Genomic DNA, 26,770 nt, shown 5'->3' with positions numbered 1-26,770 from the left:
GACCTGTGTCACTTTAAGCCTGATTTACATATTGCATGCTAGACTTGATAGTCACTTTATTGGAAAATTAGCAAAGCATGCTAACTGTATTTGCCATTTACCCTCAACAGAGACTGCAACAAATCCTCAGCTTTATAATGTGTCTGTATACATTTAATGACCGCTGAGATGGCCTCATGGTTAGCATGTCCGCCTCTCGAACTGGGAGACCATGAGTGCTCGCGGTCAAGTCATACTAAAGACTATCATAAAAATGGTACCTACTGCCATCTGGCGAGGCACACAACAATACAGATGTGAGTAGGGTGTCAAACTCTCGCCAGAGGTCCAGCCCCCCACTGTAATAGGTGAGAGGCTGAAGGGCTATAGAAATGGAGATTGGTGCCACCCGACCTGCCTTAACCTGGTTAGTACTTGGTGGGAGACTGCCTGGGAATACTAGGTGCTGGCATGGGAAGCACTTTGACACATTTAATGAGAGATTATATATGACAGGATAAGATCCATCCATCCATTATCCATAACCGCTTATCCTGTGCAGGGTTGCGGGCAAGTTGGAGCCTATCCCAGCTGACTATGGGCAAGAGGTGGGGTACACCCTGGACAAGTCGCCAGATCATTGCAGGGCTGACACATGGAGACAAACAACCATTCACACTCACATTCACACCTACAGTCAATTTAGAGCCACCAATTAGCCTAACCTGCATGTCTTTGGACTGTAGGGGAAACCAGAGCACCTGGAGGAAACCCACACAGACACAGGGAGAACATGCAAACTCCACACAGAAAGGCCCCCATCGGCCACTGGGCTCGAACCCAGAACCTTCTTGCTGTGAGGCAACAGTGCTAACTACTAGACCACCATACCGCCCACAGGATAAGATAAAATCACAATTTTCTTTCATTTTTGTGCATAAATAGGAACAAGTTATAGGATAAAGTTGTGAGTGGAGAATTCCAGACAATCGTTTGGATTTCTTCTTCTTCTTCTTTTGGCTGCTCCCGTTAGGAGTTACTACAAGCGGAGGTTCTGCATATTTGATTTGGCATAGGTTTTACACTGGATGTCCTTCCTGATGCAACCCTCCCCAATCTAGCCGGGCTTGGGACCAGCACTAAGTATGCACTGACTTGTGCAGCCTCAGTGGCTGGGATTTGTTGCTTAAAATTCCATAGAACTGAGAATTTATCGTTGCTAATGTACATGTAGGGTAATAATGTGGCTATTTGATTGTGCCAGTTAAATCCTCCCTGCACTTGATTGACAGCTCTGTGTCTGAGCTCTGATTATAATGGAGTGATGTTGTTTATAGGCACTCAGGCAGTACTGTATCATTAATTAAAAAGCAGCATCCCTTGATTAATTATGCCTCAAATCATCAGCTGTTTATTTCTTGTGACCTTCTCTCTCAGTTCATCATGTTGACCTACATCTTCATGCTGGCCTGGCTGGGTGTGACAGCCTTCACCTCTCTGCCCGTCTTCATGTACTTCAACATCTGGAACACATGCCAGAACATCACAATGATCGAGGAAGCCAACCTGTGCTTCGATTTGCGCCAGTTTGGTATGTGGTGACTTTAAGGGTTTCTTTCTGGATTCTGATTGGTCAAAAGGTTCTGATTAAGTTGTGTAGGTGCTAATCACAATGTGTTGGTATTGTTGTGAAAGTCTGAACCTTAAAAGTAGCCAAAAATACACTTACATGAAAGAAGTCACCTCAAAATGCCTTTATTGTAGAAAACAACTCGAGCACTGAGTGATACCCGGGATATACACTGAGGTCGGAATTTCTACTATTAGCTTTGAAATTGTGTCCCACTATGAGGGACCCACCCTAGGACCACCCCAAAACAAAATGACGGCTCCTATTAAAATCATTGTAAAAGGACTCTTCTTTGTTTGAACACAGACTTCTGATTGGTTGCCCAATACAGGTTTCTCATTGACTAAAGCATATTTTCCACTATCTTTAAAATAAAACAGACCTGATCGTATTTCTTACCCCATGACATTTTAAGGGTTTTACAACACAATGGACCGCGAGTTGGCCTAGTGGTTAGCGTGTCTGCCTCTCGATCGGGAGATCGCGAGTTCTTTTTTTTTTTAAATCAAACTTTTAATTTTAATTTAACACAAAAACAAATCCATAGAACAGAACCAGAACCAAACTCAGTAATCAAACAGCATGTCCTCAGTGCAGGTTGGCATTCAAAAAAAAAAATCAAATGCCTCAGTTTGGATGGGCTGATGCGGTTTCTCCTCGCGTCTGCCCCCTCTCTGTTTTCACATAATGTTGTTGTTTCAAATATTTTTATTGCGAAGCAACAGTTAATACAAGTCAAGTCAACTTTATTGTCAAATATGCTGTACATGCTCGACATACAGCACAGATGAAATATCAGTCCTCTCTGACCCACGGTGCAAACTGGCAATGCAATAAATAAAAATAGAATAATTGAAAAAAACAAACAATATAAACAATATAAACACTCTAGATAGGAACTAGACATAGACTAAACACTCAAACAATATAAACAGAATAAATAAACAGTATAAACACTAGATAAGAACAAGACAGACTAAACACTCAGACAACATAAACAGTATAAACACTCTAGATATTAACTAGACTAAACACTCATACACACACACACACACACACATTGGTACAAATAACCAAACAGTTCTCAATTCTCAGGATCATTGCTTTGTATAAGCATTGCTTCATTTTTACAATATTTAAAAAAACAAACAAAGTGAAAACATACTTAAATAATGTTGGGGAGATAAATAAGGCATAATAAACAAACAATGAGACCTCCCTCCCTATCCCACCCCCCGATCAAGTGCCACTCAGATCTGCGTCACATCTTAGAAGCGATATCATTGGTTTCCAAGTCCTTTTAAAGTCCTCCAGCCTGTCGTTCAGAGCATAACGGATCCTTTCCAAGTGTAACGTCTCGGTCAGTGCAGTCATCCAAGCCCTGAAAGTTGGTGTTTCTTTCAATCTCCAGTGTAAAAGGACAAGTTTCTTCTCACATAGGAGACCGTAAGACAGAAGGCGGCGTTGAGTGTTCTGTAGACTCCTAGAGTTTTCTGACGTCCCCAATATAACCAGAAGTGGATCTGGTCTTAATGTAGTCTTAAAAACCTTTGAGAAGAATGAGAAAATTGCTGTCCAAAAACCTTCCAGTTTAGGGCATAGTGCATAGCTGTGATGCAAGTCTGCATGTGCCTGACTGCACTTTTCACAGATGGGTGACATTTCTGGAAAGATTTTGTGTAATTTAACCCTTGAATAGTGTAACCTGTGCAGGATTTTAAACTGGATCAAGCAGTGTCTAGCATTCAGAGAGCAAATGTTGACATATTTCAGGCTTTCCTTCCAGATATCTTCTGCTATTCCCATACCCAGTTCTGATTCCCACCTCTGCTTTACACGCTCCATATTTACTTGGTCCTGCTCTTGCAAAAAATCATATACAGTACGAATGAAATTGCGTTTCTTTCCGTTGTGCAGTCTCGGAGACATCTGTCTAGTCTATCAGGTGTAGAGTTTTCACAGTGAATCAAATAGGTCCTTACAAAATGCCTGATCTGAAGATATCTAAAAAAATCAGTTTTCGACAGGACATACTTCTCCTGCAGTAGCTGAAATGATGAAAATGTCCCATTAGTGTAAAGATCTCCTATACTGCGCAATCCAAGTTCTTTCCACCTATCAAAACCTCCATCTATGATAGAAGGGGTGAATGATGGGTTTGCTGATATCGGGAGTGCAAATGATAGTTTCCTAAGTTTAAGCTGCTTTGTTATTTGCCTCCAGACCTGAACAGTACTATGAATGACCGGGTTATAGTTATAACAAGATTTTTTAAGGTGGATGGGAGACATTATAACAGCACCAATTGAATAGGGAATACAATCCTCTTGTTCCATATCTAACCAGCTGGCGAGCACAATAGTCTCATCCAACCAATAGGAAATGCAACGGATATTTGCTGCCCAGTAATACTTTATAAAATCTGGGAGGGCCAGCCCTCCCTCTGTCTTACTCTTGCACAAATGCCCCTTTCTGGTCCTATGAGATTTGTAATTCCAAATAAATGAAAGAATCTCATTCATCTCATTATCTCTAGCCGCTTTATCCTGTTCTACAGGGTCGCAGGCAAGCTGGAGCCTATCCCAGCTGACTACGGGTGAAAGGCGGGGTACACCCTGGGCAAGTCGCCAGGTCATCACAGGGCTGACACATAGACACAGACAACCATTCACACTCACATTCACACCTACGCTCAATTTAGAGTCACCAGTTAACCTAACCTGCATGTCTTTGGACTGTGGGGGAAACCGTAGCACCCGGAGGAAACCCACGCGGACACGGGGAGAACATGCAAACTCCGCACAGAAAGGCCCTCGCTGGCCACGGGGCTCGAACCCAGACCTTCTTGCTGTGAGGCGACAGCGCTAACCACTACACCACCGTGCCGCCCTAAATGAAAGAATCATAGTATCTAATCTCTTAAAGAAGGTTTTACTCAGAAATATAAGTAAGTTTTGGAAGAGGTACAGTAACTGAGGTAGACATACAGTGGGGCAAAAAAGTATTTAGTCAGCCACCAATTGTGCAAAATCTCCCACTTAAAAAGATGAGAGAGGCCTGTAATTTTCATCATAGGTACACTTCAACTATGAGAGACAGAATGGGGGGAAAGAATCCAGGAAATCACATTGTAGGATTTTTAATGAATTAATTGGTAAATTCCTCGGTAAAATAAGTATTTGGTCACCTACAAACAAGCAAGATTTCTGGCTCTCACAGACCTGTAACTTCTTCTTTAAGAGGCTCCTCTGTCCTTCACTCGTTACCTGTATTAATGGCACCTGTTTGAACTTGTTATCGGTATAAAAGACACCTGTCCACAACCTCAAACAGTCACACTCCAAACTCCACTATGGCCAAGACCAAAGAGCTGTCAAAGGACACCAGAAACAAAATTGTAGACCTGCACCAGGCTGGGAAGACTGAATCTGCAATAGGTAAGCAGCTTGGTGTGAAGAAATCAACTGTGGGAGCAATTATTAGAAAGTGGAAGACATATAAGACCACTGATAATCTCCCTCGATCTGGGGCTCCACGCAAGATCTCACCCCGTGGGGTCAAAATGATCACAAGAACAGTGAGCAAAAATCCCAGAACCACACGGGGGACCTAGTGAATGACCTGCAGGGAGCTGGGACCAAAGTAACAAAGGCTACCATCAGTAACACACTACGCCGCCAGGGACTCAAATCCTGCAGTGCCAGACGTGTCCCCTTGCTTAAGCCAGTACATGTCCAGGCCCATCTGAAGTTTGCTAGAGAGCATTTGGATGATCCAGAAGAGGATTGGGAGAACGTCATATGGTCAGATGAAACCAAAATAGAACTTTTTGGTAAAAACTCAACTTGTCATGTTTGGAGGAGAAAGAATCCTGAGTTGCATCCAAAGAACATCATACCTACTGTGAAGCATGGGGGTGGAAACATCATGCTTTGGGGCTGTTTTTCTGCAAAGGGACCAGGACGACTGATCCGTGTAAAGGAAAGAATGAATGGGGCCACGTATCGTGAGATTTTGAGTGAAAACCTCCTTCCATCAGCAAGGGCATTGAAGATGAAACGTGGCTGGGTCTTTCAGCATGACAATGATCCCAAACACACTGCCCGGGCAACAAAGGAGTGGCTTCATAAGAAGCATTTCAAGGTTCTGGAGTGGCCTAGCCAGTCTCCAGATCTCAACCCCATAGAAAATCTTTGGAGGGAGTTGAAAGTCCGTGTTGCCCAGCGATAGCCCCAAAACATCACTGCTCTAGAGGAGATCTGCATGGAGGAATGGGCCAAAATACCAGCAACAGTGTGTGAAAACCTTGTGAAGACTTACAGAAAACGTTTGACCTCTGTCATTGCCAACAAAGGGTATATAACAAAGTATTGAGATGAACTTTTGTTATTGACCAAATACTTATTTTCCACCATAATTTGCAAATAAATTCTTTAAAAATCAGACAATGTGATTTTCTGGATTTTTTTTTCTCATTTTGTCTCTCATAGTTGAGGTATACCTATGATGAAAATTACAGGCCTCTCTCATCTTTTTAAGTGGGAGAACTTGCACAATTGGTGACTGACTAAATACTTTTTTGCCCCACTGTATCATCTTCACTGCATTTATTCTTCCTATCAAGGAAATGGGGAGGGTTTTCCAGAACTCCAATTTATTTTTGAACTTATTCAGTATAACCATAAAATTAGCTTCAAATAACCCGCTGTATTTTTTTTTTTTGTAATTTCTAACCCCAGATATGTAAATTTTTCCCATGCCAATTTGAATGGAGTCCTCTCTAACACACCCGGGTCGCTGCATCGTACAGGCATTAGCTCACTTTTCCCCCAATTTATTCTGTATCTTGAAAACGTGCTAAACAATTCAATTGTCTCCAGTAGAGAAGGTATTGAGGTTTGTGGCTTTGTAATAAAGATCAAAATGTCGTCCGCATACAGTGATATTTTATTTGAGGTGTAATCTGTGTCATAACCATGAATCTCTTCCTTTGCGTGAATTGTTGCCGCTAAGGGTTCCAACGCAAGTGCAAATAGCAAGGGGCTGAGCGGGCACCCTAGTCTAGTGCCTCTGTGAAGGTTAATCGAGTCTGAAATTGTCTGATTAGTGAGGATTCTGGCATCAGGACTCGAATACAGTAATTTTATCCATGAGATAAATTTTGTTCCCAGTCCAAATTTCCCTAGCACAGCATGTACAGTAGGTATGGGAACTCTACACAATCAAAAGCCTTCTCGGCATCTAAGTTTAAAATGAATAAGTCCTCCTTTGGATGTCTGGGCGAATATAGGATATTAAAGAGGCGTCTAACATTATGAAACAAGTGTCTGTCTTGAATAAATTCGGTCTGGTCGGGGTGTATCAATTTGGTTACAAGAGGGCTGAGCCTTGATGCCAGTGTCTTGGCCAGGATTTTCAGATCAGAATTTAACAGTGACGCTGGTCTGTATGACCCCACCTGCTCTAGGTCCTTCCCCTTCTTCGGTATAAGTGTAATGGTAGCCTCATTCAGTGACTGTGATAGTTTGCCAACCTCTAGGGATTTATTGTACATCCTGAGTAGAAATGGAGTTATTACGTTGGCAAACTTTTTGTAAAACTCGTTGCATATCCCATCCGGTCCTGGGCTTTTGCCGTTTTTTAGGGAATTTATCGTTCTTCTTATATCTCCCTCTGTAATATCCGTTCCCAAAGAATTCTGGTCTCTCTCTGATAATGTTGGTAATTGACATACATCTAAGAACTGTTCCATACCTGTAGCTTCTGGTGCATATGCTTGAGAGCTGTACAATAACTCATAGAACCGGCAGAATGTGGTGTTAATATCACTGTGCGAGGTGACAGAGATGCCAGCCTCTGATTTTATCTTATGAATAGCTCTGTCACTTTCCCTTTTCCACAGCTGCCTTGCTAGCAATTTGTGAGGTTTATCGCCAAATTCAAAAAAGGTCTGCTTAGTAAACATAAAGGCTCTAGATATTCTTTCAGAGAGTATCGTATTAAGCTGGTATTTAAGAGCTGAAACTTTATTATGCTTCTCTGCAGAAGGTTCTCATCTCATTATCTCTAGCCGCTTTATCCTGTTCTACAGGGGCGCAGGCGAGCTGGAGCCTATCCCAGCTGACTACGGGTGAAAGGCGGGGTACACCCTGGACAAGTCGCCAGGTCATCACAGGGCTGACACATAGACACAGACAACCATTCACACTCACATTCACACCTACAGTCAATTTAGAGTCACCAGTTAACCTAACCTGCATGTCTTTGGACTGTGGGGGAAACCGGAGCACCCCTGCAGAAGGTTGAACAGCATTTTCTGCATCAAATTTTCGTATCTGTTCTTCTAAGTCTACCTGCTTTTGATTGTTGCATTTCTTTTGTGAGGACTGATAGGAAATTATACACCCTCTTATATATGCTTTGAAGGGCTCCCATAAGAGAACTGGTGAAATGTCATCCTTATCATTAATCTCAAAAAAGCATCTTATGTGGGTCTCCAAATAATCACAAAATTGTTTTCTTGTCAGCAGCTGGGGATCAAGCCTCCAGGATCTAAAATTCTTTTTCACCTCAAGCAGTTTCAGTGAGACCGAAACTGGACAGTGGTCTGAGATTATTACTGTATGTTATGGTATTTGGCATTATTAACCCCAGATAGAAGCTTACTGTCTAACAAAAAGAAACCGATTCTGGAATACACATTATGGACCTGAGAGTGATATGAGTATTCTCAGCCTGTTGCATTCAAGACTCTCCATACATCGACCAAGTTGGTGTTCTTGATAAATGAATTCAAGAAATTGGATGCGTTAGATTGAACTAGTCTCTTATTTGATGATCTGTCTAAATAGGTGTCTAAAACCAGATTAAAATCACCACCTATGATCAAGTTGGTACTAGAGATGTCAGGTTAAAAGTTTTCCTAAAAAATTCTGGATCATCCCAATTTGGTCCATACACATTCAGCAATGTGACTGGGATGGAGTGTATCTCTCCTGCAACCAGAATATATCTCCCATCCTTATCAGCTATAGTACACTTGTGTAAAAAAGGAACCCTTTTACTAATTAATATGGCCACTCCCCTCGCCTTGGCTGAAAACCTGGAGTGATACATCTGACTTATCTATCTAGCTCGAATTTTATTATGTGCATCATTTTTCAAATGTGTCGCTTGTAAGAAAATCACATCTGCTTGCATCTGTCTCAAGTGAGATAGTACTTTTCTGCGTTTTACTGGCTCATTAATTCCATTTACGTTCCATGAACAGAAAGTTAGATTTTCCATCAATCCTATGTCTCTCTCTCCTGCGCTTGTCTGTGCAGTCATGGTGACAGGACATTCACCAAGTGTAATCCTAATGTGGCATCCTCCTCCCTTAAGCATAATGATCCAAATAGTACTTTAACCCCACCTACCCTTGTCTCATTACCCACCATAAACAAACCCCATAACAACAAAAAGAAAAAGCCCATCTCCCACTGGGCCATATTTTTATCAAGAAAAATATTCTTACTCTCCATCCTACTCCTAGCTATGTAGCTCTGCAGTTATATAAACAATCCAAAACCGTAATGAACTGTGGCTATATTGAACAATAAAGGGGGGGGTGTTCATAATTAAACAGCAAACAAGAATGTAAGCACAGTAAAGTTCTCCACTTATGCCCCGTCAGATCGGTTTAATGTCTCATCTCATCTCATCTCATCTCATTATCTCTAGCCGCTTTATCCTGTTCTACAGGGTCGCAGGCAAGCTGGAGCCTATCCCAGCTGACTACGGGCGAAAGGCAGGGTACACCCTGGACAAGTCGCCAGGTCATCACAGGGCTGACACATAGACACAGACAACCATTCACACTCACATTCACACCTACGGTCAATTTAGAGTCACCAGTTAACCGAACCTGCATGTCTTTGGACTGTGGGGGAAACCGGAGCACCCGGAGGAAACCCACGTGGACACGGGGAGAACATGCAAACTCCGCACAGAAAGGCCCTCGCTGGCCACGGGGCTCAAACCCAGGACCTTCTTGCTGTGAGGCAACAGCGCTAACCACTACACCACCGTGCCGCCCTCGGTTTAATGTATACATATAAAAGCTACATGAAATGAAGTTGAGAGAAACTCTATCACTGTTAACCGTTCGGTCAAAAACAAACAAACAAACAAACAAACAAAACAACTCCATTGTAGTATTAACTTGTTAACCTACAGGTGGAAATAGAATCATGTATAATGCAACGGCATAATTCTATTAACAATAGTATCAATTGTAATTCTAAATCTGAGCACAGACTTTCGGCAGTTGCCGTGATTTCTGGTCATCTGTTCAAAGCACCAGCTCAGTCCTCAGTCTCAATTCCTCTATGAGAACGAAATATTAATAGCATCTGGATCTGTTATTTAAAGACCTCACCCTCGTACTGCTGATCTGAAGTGTTGAGCGGCGTACTGGCGAGCTTCTTCTGGATCCGTGAAGAGCCTCTCCGACCCATTGTAAGTCACTCGTAATTTAGAAGGATACAGAAGTCCGAACTTGAGTCTGGGTTTGTCGCGTAGCATCCTTCTGACTGGGGTGAAAGCAGCTCGGCATCTGGCAACTTCGGGTGGAAAATCTCTGAAGATCTGTATCTACTGGCCTTGGAATGTTAAGTCTCTGATAGACATCGCCTTCTGTATTATATCTTCAAAAATGTGGCAATAGTGCAATCTTGCGATGAGATGTCTGGGGGCTCATTATCACCAGGTCGTTTTCGCAGGGCTCTGTGGGTTCGGTCTATTACTGGTGCATCCTCAAGGTTTAGCGCTTCTTTTAACAGCCGAGCCACAAACTCCCTCGGTTTTTACCCGTTTTCTTCCCCTTCTTTAACTCCAGCCACTCTCAGATTTTGTCATTTCGAGCGACCTTCCAGATCAAGGCATTTCTCTGAGAGTGAATCAACTTGCCCAGAGAGTCTCTTAACTTTATCTTCCAACTCTTGTATTGTGTCCGACGTGTCATTAGCAAAGTCTGCTAGCTCTTTCAAGGTTTGGGTTTGCAAGTCCATTTGGGCTTTAAGCGCTGATATTGCTGTGTCATTCTCAGTTCTCAATGTAGCTATCTCCCCTCTCAAAGTGGTGGTTACCTCAGCAATCTCCGCCTCGATCTTGTTGCAGATTTCGGACTTCATGAGCGCTAACTCTGAGTGGAGTGTTGTTATAGCTTTTAGCACGTCATTGCTATCCGCTTGGTGGGCGTTGTCCCCGGTCCTGACCCCTGTGGTCGAGCCCGAGGCTTCGTGTTGGCCTGTCTCATCATCGAGGTTGAGTTTTGTATTAACTTTTCTCGGCATTTTCCAGGCGTCTCCTTTGGCTCACAACTTTCTAACCTTAAGCCTTGACGGTTTCCCTGAGTTTCATTTACGTAGTTTTGTTATATTGGCATTTTTAATTAAAATCTACCAGAGCTACCAGTGAGTGCGTCCTACTTGCTCATCGCTCGACAGCGCCCCCCTGAGATCGCGAGTTCTACTCACAGTTGGGTCATACCAAAGACCATCATAAAAATGGTACCTACTGCCATCTGGCAAGGCACGCTGCAATACAGATGCAAGTGGGGAGTCAAACTCTTGTGGTTACCAGAGGACCAGCCCCCCACTGTAACCCTAGCTATGTACAGCCCCGATTCCAAAAAAATTGGGACAAAGTACAAATTGTAAATAAAAACGGAATGCAATTATGTGGAAGTTTCAAAGTTCCATATTTTATTCAGAATAGAACATAGATGACATATCAAATGTTTAAAATGAGAAAATGTATCATTTAAAGAGAAAAATTAGGTAATTTTAAATTTCATGACAACAACACATCTCAAAAAAGTTGGGACAAGGCCATGTTTACCACTGTGAGACATCCCCTTTTCTCTTTACAACAGTCTGTAAACGTCTGGGGACTGAGGAGACAAGTTGCTCAAGTTTAGGGATAGGAATGTTAACCCATTCTTGTCTAATGTAGGATTCTAGTTGCTCAACTGTCTTAGGTCTTTTTTGTCCTATCTTCCGTTTTATGATGTGCCAAATGTTTTCTATGGGTGAAAGATCTGGACTGCAGGCTGGCCAGTTCAGTACCCGGACCCTTCTTCTACGCAGCCATAATGCTGTAATTGATGCAGTATGTGATTTGGCATTGTCATGTTGGAAAATGCAAGGTCTTCCCTGAAAGAGACATCGTCTGGATGGGAGCATATGTTGCTCTAGAACCTGGATATACCTTTCAGCTTTGATTGTGTCTTTCCAGATGTGTAAGCTGCCCATGCCACACGCACTAATGCAACCCCATATCATCAGAGATGCAGGCTTCTGAACTGAGCGCTGATAACTTGGGTCATCCTTCTGCTCTTTAGTCCGAATGACACGGCGTCCCTGATTTCCATAAAGAACTTCAAATTTTGATTTGTCTGACCACAGAACAGTTTTCCACTTTGCCACAGTCCATTTTAAATGAGCCTTGGCCCAGAGAAGACGTCTGCACTTCTGGATCATGTTTAGATACGGCTTCTTCTTTGAACTATAGAGTTTTAGCTGGCAACGGTGGATGGCACAGTGAATTGTGTTCACAGATAATGTTCTCTGGAAATATTCCTGAGCCCATTTTGTGATTTCCAATACAGAAGCATGCCTGTATGTGATGCAGTGCCGTCTAAGGGCCCGAAGATCACGGGCACCCAGTATGGTTTTCCGGCCTTGACCCTTATGCACAGAGATTCTTCCAGATTCTCTGAATCTTTTGATGATATTATGCACTGTAGATGATGATATGTTCAAACTCTTTGCAATTTTACACTGTCGAACTCCTTTCTGATATTGCTCCACTATTTGTTGGCGCATAATTAGGGGGATTGGTGATCCTCTTCCCATCTTTACTTCTGAGAGCCGCTGCCACTCCAAGATGCTCTTTTTATACCCAGTCATGTTAATGACCTATTGCCAATTGACCTAATGAGTTGTAATTTGGTCCTCCAGCTGTTCCTTTGTTGTACCTTTAACTTTTCCAGCCTCTTATTGCCCCTGTCCCAACTTTTTTGAGATGTGTTGCTGTCATGAAATTTCCATTTGGCATGAAATTTCAAAATGTCTCACTTTTGACATTTGATATGTTGTCTATGTTCTATTGTGAATACAATATCAGTTTTTGAGATTTGTAAATTATTGCATTCCGTTTTTATTTACAATTTGTACTTTGTCCCAACTTTTTTGGAATCGGGGTTGTAATAGGCGAGAGGCCGAGGGCTATGGAAACAGAGATCGGCGCCGCCCTATGCGCCACATGGCGTGGGAAGGTACTTTGACTTTGACAACACAATGGCAAGTCTGTGTTTATCACGCAAAATGTCCTTACAATGATAACAATCAGTGGTGAAGAAACACAAGATGTTTACACATAAGATCCTCTAAACATTTAAACTCATGAATTGTTCCTAGGCTCAGCTTAATGGAGCCTAGTGTTGGAAAACCTCTGAAGTATAATTTCATCAATTCAGGCTAAATAATACAACATAATTTCTCCATGATCTTAGAAAAAAAATGTAACAAACTAATACAGTTGTGTGTTAGGCCCATAAAATATTGGAATGAGAGAGTAATTTTGCGAGGTAAATTACTTGTAAATAAGAGGTTATTTTATGTTTTCCACTATGGGAAACTCTTCAGGAAAGGGGAGTTTACATTTTCTTGTTTTTAACATGACTACTAACACACTAAGTTTTGTTTTTCCTTTTATTTCTCACCAATTTGCACTGTAATTAAGGAGTTCAACTCTTGGTTCCATGCTGTTGTAGGGTAATACAAAAGTAAACCTCTCTGTCCTGAAGATGTCATAAAGTTTTACCTCATACTCTTACAAAGTCCTGACACTGGAGACTCCTTCCATAAATGTTAAAAACTGAGCCCATTATATCAGCATAAACCTGTAATTTTCAGTTGCACTATTGTCAGAGGTTCTGTGACAGAAAATTAATCCACACCTTCTGACCAATCGGAATCCAGAATTCGAAAGCATTCTTGTGTGAGGCTTTGTCCCAAATTATTTGAGTGTTAGAGATCAACCCCGCCTATTTCTCTGTACGTCTGCCCATTGTGAAACACCACGCTGGCATTTTATATGGAAAACAGGATGCTTTTCATGATGCAAATAAACACCACATAATCAGAGATAATGAATAATTTATGAATATATATATATATATATATTTTTTTTTCCCACCTCTGGATTTTTATTTTTTAATTTTTTTCCAGGAATTGTAACCACTAGTGAAGACAAGAAAATCTGCACCGCCTCAGAGAAGTTCTTAAAGATGTGTGCTTCTGATGAGGTCAGTATCATCCATAACATTCTCAGATGAGATCTCTCACACGAGTCTCTCAAACTGTACTTAAAAATGTAAAGTTATGAAATGAAGAAAAAAAACAGTATTGGATGGGAATCTACCGTATTATGTGTAGAATTTAGGACACAGTTAATTAATAATCAGAAATGGTGACATTTCTGGTGACAAAGTGGTGACATTGATGACTTTTCTATAAACATTACATAAACAGAAACCTTCAGTCTATCAGCAGTTTAATCCATTTATGCAGAACATCCGCTGTACATGTCCCTGTGAATGAGCTGTTACTATAGAAACGGTAACATATTGAGTGATCTGCTGTTACAGGAAATTACACTACCGTTCAAAAGTTTGGGGTCACCCAGACAATTTTGTGTTTTCCATGAAAAGTCACACTTTTATTTCCCACCATAAGTTGTAAAATGAATAGAAAATATAGTCGAGACATTTTTCTGGCCATTTTGAGCATTTAATCGACCCCACGAATGTGATGCTCCAGAAACTCAATCTGCTCAAAGGAAGGTCAGTTTTATAGCTTCTCTAAAGAGCTCAACTGTTTTCAGCTGTGCTAACATGATTGTACAAGGGTTTTCTAATCATCCATTAGCCTTCTGAGGCAATGAGCAAACACATTGTACCATTAGAACACTGGAGTGAGAGTTGCTGGAAATGGGCCTCTACAGTGGTGCTTGAAAGTTTGTGAACCCTTTAGAGTTTTCTATATTTCTGCATAAATATGACTTAAAACATCATCAGATTTTCACACAAGTCCTAAAAGGAGATAAAGAGAACCCAGTTAAACAAATGAGACAAAAATATTAGACTTGGTCATTTATTTGTTAAGGAAAATGATCCAATGTTACATATCTGTCAGTGGCAAAAGTATGTGAACCTCTAGGATTAGCAGTTAATTTGAAGGTGAAATTAGAGTCAGGTGTTTTCAATCAATGGGATGACAATCAGGTGTGAGTGGGCACCCGGTTTTATTTAAAGAACAGGGATCTATCAAAGTCTGATCTTCACAACACATGTTTGTGGAAGTGTATCATGGCACGAACGAAGGAGATTTCTGAGGACCTCAGAAAAAGCGATGTTGATGCTCATCAGGCTGGAAAAGGTTACAAAACCATCTCTAAAGAGTTTGGACTCCACCAATCCACAGTTAGACAGATTGTGTACAATTGGAGGAAATTCAAGACCATTGTTACCCTCCCCAGGAGTGGTTGACCAACAAAGATCACTCCAAGAGCAAGGCATGTAATAGTTGTCGAGGTCACAAAGGACCCCAGGGTAACTTCTAAGCAACTGAAGGCCTCTCTCACATTGGCTAATGTTAATGTTCATGAGTCCACCATCAGGAGAACACTGAACAACAATGGTGTGCATGGCAGGGTTGCAAGGAGAAAGCCAATGCTCTCCAAGAAGAACATTGCTGCTCGTTTGCAGTTTGCTAAAGATCACGTGGACAAGCCAGAAGGCTATTGGAAAAATATTTTGTGGACGGACGAGACCAAAATAGAACTTTTTGGTTTAAACGAGAAGCGTTATGTTTGGAGAAAGGAAAACACTGCATTCCAGCATAAGAACCTTATCCCATCTGTGAAACATGTTGGTGGTAGTATCATGGTTTGGGCCTGTTTTGCTGCATCTGGGGCAGGATGGCTTGCCATCATTGATGGAACAATGAATTCTGAATTATACCAGCGAATTCTAAAGGAAAATGTCAGGACATCTGTCCATGAACTGAATCTCAAGAGAAGGTGGGTCATGCAGCAAGACAACGACCCTAAGCACACAAGTTGTTCTACCAAAGAATGGTCAAAGAAGAATAAAGTTAATGTTTTGGAATGGCCAAGTCAAAGTCCTGACCTTAAGCCAATCGAAATGTTGTGGAAGGACCTGAAGCGAGCAGTTCATGTGAGGAAACCCGCCAACATCCCAGAGTTGAAGCTGTTCTGTATGGAGGAACGGGCTAAAATTCCTCCAAGCCGGTGTGCAGGACTGATCAACAGTTACTGGAAGCATTTAGTTGCAGTTATTGCTGCACAAGGGGGTCACACCAGATACTGAAAGCAAAGGTTCACATACATTTGCCACTGACAGATATGTAATATTGGATCATTTTCCTCAATAAATAAATGACCAAGTATAATATTTTTGTCTCATTTGTTTAACTGGGTTCTCTTTATCTACTTTTAGGACTTGTGTGAAAATCTGATGATGTTTTAGGTCATATTTATGCAGAAATATAGAAAATTCTAAAGGGTTCACAAACTTTCAAGCACCACTGTAGTCACCTATGGAGATATTGCACCAAAAACCAGACATTTGCAGCTAGAATAGTCATTTACCACATTAGCAATGTATAGAGTGGATTTCTGATTAGTTTAAAGTGATCTGCATTGAAAAGAACAGTGCTTTTCTTTCAAAAATAAGGACATTTCAAAGTGACCCCAAACTTTTGAACGGTAGTGTAAGCAGCGTGTCCTGACCAATCAGAATTGAGAATTCAGCTGAACAGATTGTTTGTTTGTCTTCGTTCTTTCTCATAGCAAGTCTGATTTTAAATTTCTTTCCTGGATGTGTCTTTATTTGTCTCTCTCTTTTGTTCATCTTGTCCTCCAGCTGGATCTGACATTCCACTTGTTTGTCTGTGCTCTGGCGGGGGCAGGAGCGTCCGTCATCGCCATGGTGAGCCCGTTTATTACTCATCCTCCCTCACTCGCTCTATAATTCTCTCTCTCACACACATTCTCTCCCTCTTTATCACACTTCTTCATCACTCTCTCTCCGACTCGGTCTTCTCTGTACTGTCTCTGCAAGTCTCGTTACAGCTCTCTCTCTCTCTCTCTCTCTCTCTCTCTCTCTCTCTCTCTCTCATTGTTACGTCTTTAATCACTTCCTATCTCACTCTGTTCATCTCTTTATCATTCCCTTTTCACGCTTCTTCACTTCTCTCCTTATCCAGGGCCAGAAAAGTCCTGAAATCATTAGCTAGCCCATGAGGAAGTGAAGACTCCAGTGCTCTTTCTGCTGTTGTGTTTGCACAGGAATGAGATTACACAGGCTAAAAATAGTCGCATGGAACATCATTAAAAAGGAAAAAATAATAATAATACAATGAAAAAGGCACCAGTTAGGATTGTGTCTGTTGCGTTCATTCATTTTTCAAGTGAAGATTAGGGCCATGTACACACATAGCCGGGTATTTTTAAAACCGAACATTTTCCCCCCCTTCGTTTATAAAAATGTTTTATCCACACCACCTCGTCTTCGAAAAAAATCCCTTCCACACATAACCGAACATCTGCGTTTTCAATCACATTCATAAGCATTCCAAACCTGTAGATGGCATTATTTCCCCAAATCCTACCCCCTAATCACATCAGAATAGCCCTCTAAAGGCGTCACTTCCGCCTAAACATAAAACATGGCGCCAAGCTCGTTCGTCTGGACAGACTCGGAGACAGAATTGCTTCTAAACACAATTTTGGAGTATAAACTTCAAAAGACGCAAGAAAACGTTGATTGGGAATCTTGTCAGAGCATATGTGGACATATTGACCCTGTTTTTGGAGCAGTAGTTGGGCTTCTAAAATTAAACATGTAAATAGCACCTGCACAATAATTAACGCTTTCAAGGCACTACTCCGATCCATTACTCTTTGTCCATGCTTAATCTGGCTTCTGCAGTAAACAAAGGTCGCACGTTTGACGTCAGGGCAGATTTGTTGTCATTTTTTTGGCGCAGATTGTGACGTTATAAAACGCAAAACTCCGGTTATCTCTGTCTACACGAAAAGGCATACACGGAGTTTTCAAAAATCTTCACTTTGCCTGGAGTTTTTTTTTAAATATTCATTTTTGATGTGTTTTCATGTGGATGACAGGCCAAAACGTCGAAAAATATCTTCGATTTAGCAGATACCCAGCTACGTGTGGACGGGGTCTAAATCTGAGAGTTCATTTAGTTCATTCAGAATTTAGCAGGTTTGCAGTTTGGTGAGATTTCAGAACAAGCAATGAATATACACGAGCCAACTGGGGTGTGTTACGTTTAAACATAAATATAAAATTATAAAAAAAAAACTCTCGATTCACTCTCTATACTTTTTAGAAGTTGGAAAAGGTCCACCAGTTACTGAATTGAAGCTACCGGTACTTGTCCATCAGATAATTATGAATAAAAATCTGAGTCTAATGTCCAGGTTAGTGATGTATCCCCTCCTCCTACATCTGTTTTCATCTTTATTTACTGTTCTATTTGTTTTCTGTGTTTGTGTTTTATTAATCTCTTTCTTTCTTTTATAATCCTCTATACTATCACAATCTATCTTGTCATTGTCACTTTGTCTCTTTCTGTCTGTCTCTCTTTCTCTCTATAAATCTCTCTTTTCCGCTCTCTCTCTCAACATGTCTTTCTCATGTTTTATCTTTATGACAGAAAAGGACAGCTCTGTCCGTCTCTGTCATCTATCTTCTGTATAGTGTGTTTACAGTGCATGTACACTACCGTTCAAAAGTTTGGGGTCACCCAGACAATTTTGTGTTTTCCATGAAAAGTCACACTTTTATTTCCCACCATAAGTTGTAAAATGAATAGAAAATATAGTCAAGACATTTTTCTGGCCATTTTGAGCATTTAATCGACCCCACAAATGTGATGCTCCAGAAACTCAATCTGCTCAAAGGAAGGTCAGTTTTATAGCTTCTCTAAAGAGCTCAACTGTTTTCAGCTGTGCTAACATGATTGTACAAGGGTTTTCTAATCATCCATTAGCCTTCTGAGGCAATGAGCAAACACATTGTACCATTAGAACACTGGAGTGAGAGTTGCTGGAAATGGGCCTCTATACACCTATGGAGATATTGCACCAAAAACCAGACATTTGCAGCTAGAATAGTCATTTACCACATTAGCAATGTATAGAGTGGATTTCTGATTAGTTTCAAGTGATCTTCATTGAAAAGAACAGGGCTTTTCTTTCAAAAATAAGGACATTTCAAAGTGACCCCAAACTTTTGAACGGTAGTGTAGTGTGTGTGTATAGTGTGTTACAGTGAGTGTATAGTGATTGTGTGAGTTACAGTGTGTGTAGTGTGTTGTAAGCTTGTAGTACTCAAGTCCGACTCGTGCCCTAATTTTAAGGACCCTTGACTCGACTTGGACTTGAGCACTGATGACTCGGACTCGTGCATTAACTGCATTCAGACTTGTAAATTGGAGACGAGGACTCAGATTTCTTCTTTTATTTTTTGTAACATGCCCTAATAATTTGGCGTAAGATATTTATATGTACATTAATTTTTGTACTAATTTCGTGCAAGAGTGTCACACCTGCGCGCCTTGGCGCATGCATCAGATAGACTCTCGGGCGTGCTTTGGACAACGCATGCACCAAGCGGACTCTCACGCACGCTGTAAACGACTGACACCTGCACAGGATTAAGGCGCAATCAGCACGCCGATATAAAAATTGTGAAAACGCACTTACTTTGCGAAGTATTGAGTTGCATTGCTGACATGTTACCGAGCCTTATTTCCTTGTTTGGTTTCCTGATCCCTGATTTCCTGTTTCTCATCTTTGATTCTGCCGAGTCTACGATAGCCTGTTTGTGCCTCACTCGACCTATAGAGTGCTTCGAGATCAGCGCGCACCTGGCAGCGGCCATATTGGAAGTCAAAGGTCGCTGTGTCAGTGCATTGTTGTCTAGCGAAGCAAAAAGGGGTGACAATGCCGAATACGTGCGTCATTGTTGGCTGTAGTAACCGAGGGGAAAAGGGTAGCAAAAGCTTCTACAGACTCCCCAAAGTCGTGACTAACCAGGGAATTGCAGCACAGGAGAAAAGCGAGCGGAGGAGACGACAGTAGCTGGCTGCCATCACCCGATCAAATTTAGGAAAACTGGACTGTATCCGGATTTGTTCTGATCACTTTGTGACAGGTAGGTTAAATTGTCTTGAATTTCATAGTTACTAAAATAAACTATTATCTTTTCTATGTACTTTCAGCAATGATTAATGGATATATTTGTCACATTAGGTAGCTTATGTCTACTGCAGTGCATTGTTGCATCAAATGGCATTTAAGATCCAGGCCTAGAGTAATGGACCCAACCGGACACAAATCTGACGTATGCTTCCATGCTCTTGTAGTTCTGGAAATCCTTTAGTTCACAAAATGGACTTGGGTGAAACACTAGATAGTTCACAAGATCTATGTATGTTAAATGCGGCAACAAGCTGGGGTCAGCTTTCCATTCCTTCTCACTAACAGTGTATGGATCTACATTCCCAATGAAACGTACCTTCTCAGCATAACGCTCCCGTGCCTGCTTATCCAAACTTTCACAGTAGTGCTCCATCACTTCAGATGTCTAAATTCTTAAAAAATCCAAGCTTTTAAGCCCTCTAACACGGAAACGAATTGCTAAATGTGTACTCTATGATGTGTACTCTATGAGCGCTCTGGAGCGAGTGACTTCCAAGATGGCCGCGCACGCGCAGTGTTACTATTTTTAGCATCATCTCAGAGCCCTCTATTGCCTGTTTCACCATTTTATGATTTTGCCTGCTGTTCTGCATTGTTTACTGTCTTCACTTGTATTAATAAACACACCTTCTGCACTTACATCCGTCTCCCAGCCATCTCTGAAAGAATACTTCACGCTCCCTGATAAAGAGAAGCACATTCACCTGTTCATACACCATGTTCAGGAACAAACTCATGTTAATGATGCTAAAACAGCCACCGTCACATGGTGCGGTTGGAGTCTCGTTCTCAGACTCAGCTCGGATCAATAGTGGACTCGACTTGGACTGAACTCAATTTGTTTTGAATGACTTGGACTTGACTCGGACTTGAACACTGGGGACTCGAGACTGGACTCGGACTCAAGGTTTAGTGACTTGACTACAACACTGGTGTATAGTGTGTGCAGTGTGTGGAGCATGTATAGTGTGCGTATAGTGCACATAGTGTTTACAGTGCATGTAGTGTATGTATAGTGCATGTCATCCATCGAGTGTGTGTGTGTAGTGTCTATATAGTGTATGTAGTGTGTATAATGTGTGTAGTCTGTGTATAGTGTACGTACAATGAATGTATAGTGTGTGTGTATGTGTGTACTGTTTATAATGTGTGTATAATGCATGTAGTATGTGTGTATGATGTGTGCGTAGTGTGTTTACAGAGAGCGTATTGTGTATAGTGTGTGTATAGTGCATGTAGTGTGTGTACAGTGAATGTAGTGTGTATAGTGCGTGTAGTGTGTGTAGTATATCTATACTGTGTGCAGTGTCTGATGCTCAGTGATGATTATTGCCCTGTGTGAAGCCGGAGCTCTTGGTCTGTCCAGATTGATAGCAGAGAGAGAGAGAGACAAAGAGAGAGAGAGAGTGTGAGAGAGAGAGGCAGAGAGAGAGAGAAAGCGAGGGTGTGTGTATGAGAGAGAAAGAGGAGAGAGAGTGTATCACAGAGAAAGAGGGAGAGAGAGAGAGAGAAAGCGAGAGTGTGTATCAGAGAAAGAGTATGAGAGAGAAAGAGGAGAGGGTATGTATGAACGAAGGAGAGAGAGAGAGAAGCAGGGTGATGGAGAAAGAGGAATGCTCTGCATTTAAAATGCATGGGGTGCTGTTGCCATGGAAACAGAGGAGAGGAGAAGAGAAGAAAGTGAAAAAAAGTGTGCGCGCGCGCACGTGCATATTTATATGCATGCCCTGAATGTGTGCATAAGCATGTGTGAGTGTGCACATGTCCATAAGTGTGTGTGTGTTGGATATTTGTGTGTGTGGGTCTATGTGGGTGTTTGTGTGTTGCTGGGTGTGTGCTTATCTTTAGGATAGGGTAAACCTGTGTGTGTGTGTGTGTGTGTGTGTGTGTGTTGGTGGCCAGAGAAACACAGTGACCTAAATCTCTCTCTCTCTCTCTCTCTCACACACTCTACAGTGTGTTAACCCTACAGTCATACTTGTGTTAGGTTTATTATATAATTACATCACCACCTCAGCACTGCGTCCTGCTCTGAGTGTTTACAGTGAAAAGACGCCACCTAGTGTCCGTACAGTCTGTTTTCATTATTATTTAAAAACATAATGTCAGCTGTTTGCTGATTAAAGTGTAAAACAGTGTGTTATAGCCTGAACACAAAGGAGACTATAATCATTAAACGACAGCAATTAGCTGTGTGTGAGGTACAACATGAACACACACACACACACACACACACACACACACACACACACACACACACACACACACACACACACAACCCCAACATTTTAAAAATATTTAAATACATATTTAAAACATATACATAAAACATATACATCTTTGAATAAATATACAGTGCTGTACAGAAGTCTTTCCCACCCTGAAAGTCCGAGAGAAATTTTGTAATTTTTTTGTAAATTATTATTTGTTTAAAATCCTGTGTATTTTTGTCTTTAGCCTGAGAATCGTAGCTGCTTTTTGATTTACAAACATTAATTTCCCAGAAAAATTTGTCACAGAGAACTTTGTAATGAAAGCAAGATATGACAGTGTAACTAAGATACCTGATGCAGTTTTATTTATTTAATATTTGAATCTATCTATCTATCTATCTATCTATCTATCTATCTATCTATCTATCTATCTATCTATCTATCTATCTATCTATCTATCTATTGTTTTACTGTTTACTACTATTTAGTATTTGCTTGTATTCACGAACTCTTAATTAAATATTTTTACACAATTCCGAGCCTTTTGAAAAAAGACTTTTGCACAATACTGTACGAACAAATAAACACACTGATCTAATAATCACAGTGATTTATAAAAAAAGAATCAAAATCACTAATTAATAAAGCAATTAATTAAAAAAGATCAAAAGCCTGCTGTGCTTTAATTTTCTTTTATTACAACTTTTTCAACTAAAATTAAACTAGTAAAAAGTAGTTAAAATATTAAAGTAAAAAAATATATATATATATATTCTGTAATAAATATAAAAAATATATAATTAATAAAAATATTTACTCGTAAATAAACATCAAATGCCAAAATCTTAAATATAGTACCAGAGTAAAATAAAACATATCAAATAAAATATTATTCTTTATTTTTATGCACTACTTTGGATTTTTTTAATCTCCATTTAATAGTAATTTTTTGAATTATTTTACACATGTATCTATTCATGTATCTAGAGAAAATAGCAGTTATATTATTATATATGCTATGAATTATATATATAAAAAAAAAAAAATATATATATATATATATATTATTTTTATTTAAATTATTGATACTAATATTGAGGATAATCAGACACTAACAGAAACACATTTTTGTTGACATTACATGTGTGAATGTATTTGTCTTCAGTTTCTTCAACATGATGTAGTGACACTCGTCCTCTTTCTCTGTCCTGTGTGTCTGTATGATGTCATTGGTCATGTGACAGATGGTGTCCAGCTCTGTCCTCGTGCGTAATTACGTCACACTGGTCACTCAGAGCCTGGGAAGATACTGCACGCGGTTCTGATGCCCCGCCCACTCCACAGTCCTTCACCTCACACACACTTGGTCTGGGATGTTGACCCCTTGGGCCATGACACGCAGACACGGAACTGATCCCCAGTCCTAACGACATCCCCTTAATTACCTTAAATTAAAAAAAAAAGTAAAAAAAAAAACTTCCCAGGCTTCTATGTGTTCCTGTTTCCACTTCCTGTATCCAGAATAGTGACGTGGTGGTCCACCTGCCGAGCCGGTTCCACTGGAGAACCCAGTTCAAGTTCCACTAATAAGCTAGTTTGCTGTTTAATGACTGCAGTGTACAGTGAGCTCATTTAATACTTTAATTAAAAATAAGATACACTATTATATTAACATTCAGCTAGTCCAAACATAACTCATTTAAATCAAGCTAGCATCATCTAATAGCCCACCTTATCTTTGGGAATATTAGCTAGCTACCTATTTATGTTTATCTTTTTGGCTAATATTAGATATCAGGTTTGCTATTGATACCTGATCTGTTTATTAGCAAACCAATACAAGCTGGCTTCAGCTAGGACCAAACCATCAAATATCGTTTCATATTGCAACAGATTCAGTAGTATCATCAATTATCATTTGATCCTGCAGCAGGTTCAGTAGTATCGTCAAAGAGTGTATCATACTGCAGCAGATTCAGTAGTATCGCCAAATATCTTTTCATACTGTAACAGGTTCAGTAATATCATCAAACATCATATCATATTGCAGCAGATTCAGTCGTATCGTCGAATAGTGTATCTTACTGCAGCAGATTCAGTAGTATCGTCAAATATCGTATCATACTGCAGCAGATTCAGTAGTATCATCAAATATTGTTTCATACTGCAGCAGGTTCAGTAGTATCGTCAAATATCATATACTGCAGCAGGTTCAGTAGTATCATCAAATATCATTTCATATTGCAGCAGGTTTAGTAGTATCATCAATTATCATTTGATACTGCAGCAGATTCAGTAGTATCGTCAAATAGCGTATCATATTGCAGCAGATTCAGTAGTATCATCAATTATCATTTGATCCTGCAGCAGGTTCAGTAGTATCGTCAAAGAGTGTATCATACTGCAGCAGATTCAGTAGTATCGCCAAATATCTTTTCATACTGTAACAGGTTCAGTAATATCATCAAACATCATATCATATTGCAGCAGATTCAGTCGTATCGTCGAATAGTGTATCTTACTGCAGCAGATTCAGTAGTATCGTCAAATATCGTATCATACTGCAGCAGATTCAGTAGTATCATCAAATATTGTTTCATACTGCAGCAGGTTCAGTAGTATCGTCAAATATCATATACTGCAGCAGGTTCAGTAGTATCATCAAATATCATTTCATATTGCAGCAGGTTTAGTAGTATTGTCAAATAGTGTATTATACTACAGCAGCTTCAGCGGTATCACCCAATATCTTTTCATACTGCAGCAGATTCAGTAGTATCATCAATTATCATTTGATACTGCAGCAGATTCAGTAGTATCGTCAAATAGCGTATCATATTGCAGCAGATTCAGTAGTATCGCCAAATATCTTTTCATACTGCAGCAGGTTCACTAGTATTGTCAAACATCATATCATATTGCAGCAGATTCAGTAGTATCTTCAAATATCATATTACAGTAGATTCAGTAGTATCTTCAAATATCATATCATATTGCAGCAGATTCAGTAGTATATTCAAATCTCATATCATATTGCTGCAGATTCAGTAGTATATTCAAATATCATATCATATTGCAGCAGATTCAGTAGTATATTCAAATATATCATACTGCATCAGATTCAGTCGTATCGTCAAATATCATATCATACTGCAGCAGATTCAATAGTATCGTCAAATAGCATATCATGCTGCAGCAGGTTTAGTAATATCGTCAAATAGTGTATCATGCTGCAGCAGGTTCAGTAGTATCATCAAATATCATTTCATATTGCAGCAGATTTAGTAGCATTGTCAAATAGTGTATTATACTACAGTAGCTTCAGTGGTATCACCCAATATCTTTTCATACTGCAGCAGATTCAGTAGTATCGTCAATTATCGTTTCATACTGCAGCAGGTTCAGTAGTATCATCAAATACTGTAACATACTGCAGCAGATTCAGTAGTATCATCAAATGTCCCATTAGCTAAAGAAACAAAATCTTATCATATCAGGTTCAGTAGTATTGTCAAATATTGAATCATTGCCTTGAAAATCAACATCAAGACTGTATCATGCTATATGATATCATATCATAGCAGATTCAGTGTTCTAATCAAATATTGTATCGTTACCTTACATATTTCAATCATATCGTATCATATCAGGTTCAGTAGTATCATCAAATTTCAAACCATTGCTATTTTACAAAATATCAAACCCTTGCCTTGTAAGCATCATGACTGTCTTCAGTATCGATGCCATCATGGTGGACCAGTTGGGCGAGGGGAACCACCACGTTCTCCAGTAAAAGTAAGCAAGGAATCCTTCAAAACTTAACCTCATGAACTCACCCTCCGTTTGGATATAATCAGTAACTCGATTGTTGTTTTGATGGTAACTTAAGTGGTATAAATGAGCTAAACACTTCCCATCCCGTGTCCTTCCTCCGTCACATTCCTTCTGAGACGATGATGCGTATTAACTCTCCTGGATCATGACCTGCATCCTGAAGTGTTTGTTATTATAACAATCTAAACTTTTTTACATTTTTGAGTGCAGTAACGTCCCTGTGTTGCATACTAACCCCGTGTTGGTGGCCGGCGTGGCGGCTCTGTTGACGCAGGTGCACTACCTGATGGTCTTGGCAGCGAATTGGGCCTACGTGAAGGACGCGTGCCGCATGCAGAAGTATGAAGACATCAAGAGCAAGGAGGAGCAGGAGCTCCATGATATCCACTCCACTCGCTCCAAAGAGCGCCTCAACGCCTACACATAAACCACGCACAAATATACACATGTATACACAATCCCAAGCATGCCCTTTCCCTTCCCTGAAGAACACACACACACACACACACACACACACACACACACACACACACACACAATGTAAACACGTAATGAATTTGATTGGTTAGAGGATCAGCACCAGGATGGACTTACACACACTTGTTTTATTTTTCCAGTACTATTTTATTTTATTTTTTTTGCTTTTGAATGTTTGTGTCTTTCTCTTTTCTTTTGCATCTTGTCAGTTATTTTCTTGGCTCTTATCCTTCAACGATGCATCAAAATCTGAATAAATCCACATCGGATTTGTGAC

The 26,770-nt window shown here is 40.4% G+C and overlaps 1 protein-coding gene across 2 annotated transcripts in view; it reads left to right on the top strand.

Annotated features, from left to right (window-relative positions):
- The window catches only part of gpm6ab (glycoprotein M6Ab), a 195,619-nt gene extending 169,058 nt beyond the window's left edge, over positions 1-26,561 (top strand). For both annotated transcript variants that reach the window (XM_060926570.1, XM_060926569.1), the window contains exons 4-7: positions 1,417-1,570; positions 13,885-13,961; positions 16,602-16,667; positions 26,291-26,561. In XM_060926570.1, the coding sequence (XP_060782553.1) occupies positions 1,417-1,570; positions 13,885-13,961; positions 16,602-16,667; positions 26,291-26,443 (450 nt within the window). In that variant the 3' untranslated portion in view covers positions 26,444-26,561. The remainder of the gene's footprint in view (positions 1-1,416; positions 1,571-13,884; positions 13,962-16,601; positions 16,668-26,290) is intronic.
- Positions 26,562-26,770: the final 209 nt, after the last annotated feature.

Source organism: Neoarius graeffei, chromosome 7 (genome assembly GCF_027579695.1).
Source record: "Neoarius graeffei isolate fNeoGra1 chromosome 7, fNeoGra1.pri, whole genome shotgun sequence".
NCBI classification, from domain to species: domain Eukaryota; kingdom Metazoa; phylum Chordata; class Actinopteri; order Siluriformes; family Ariidae; genus Neoarius; species Neoarius graeffei.
Note: the sequence above shows the minus strand (reverse complement) of the source record. Positions and strands in the feature narration are given on the sequence as shown.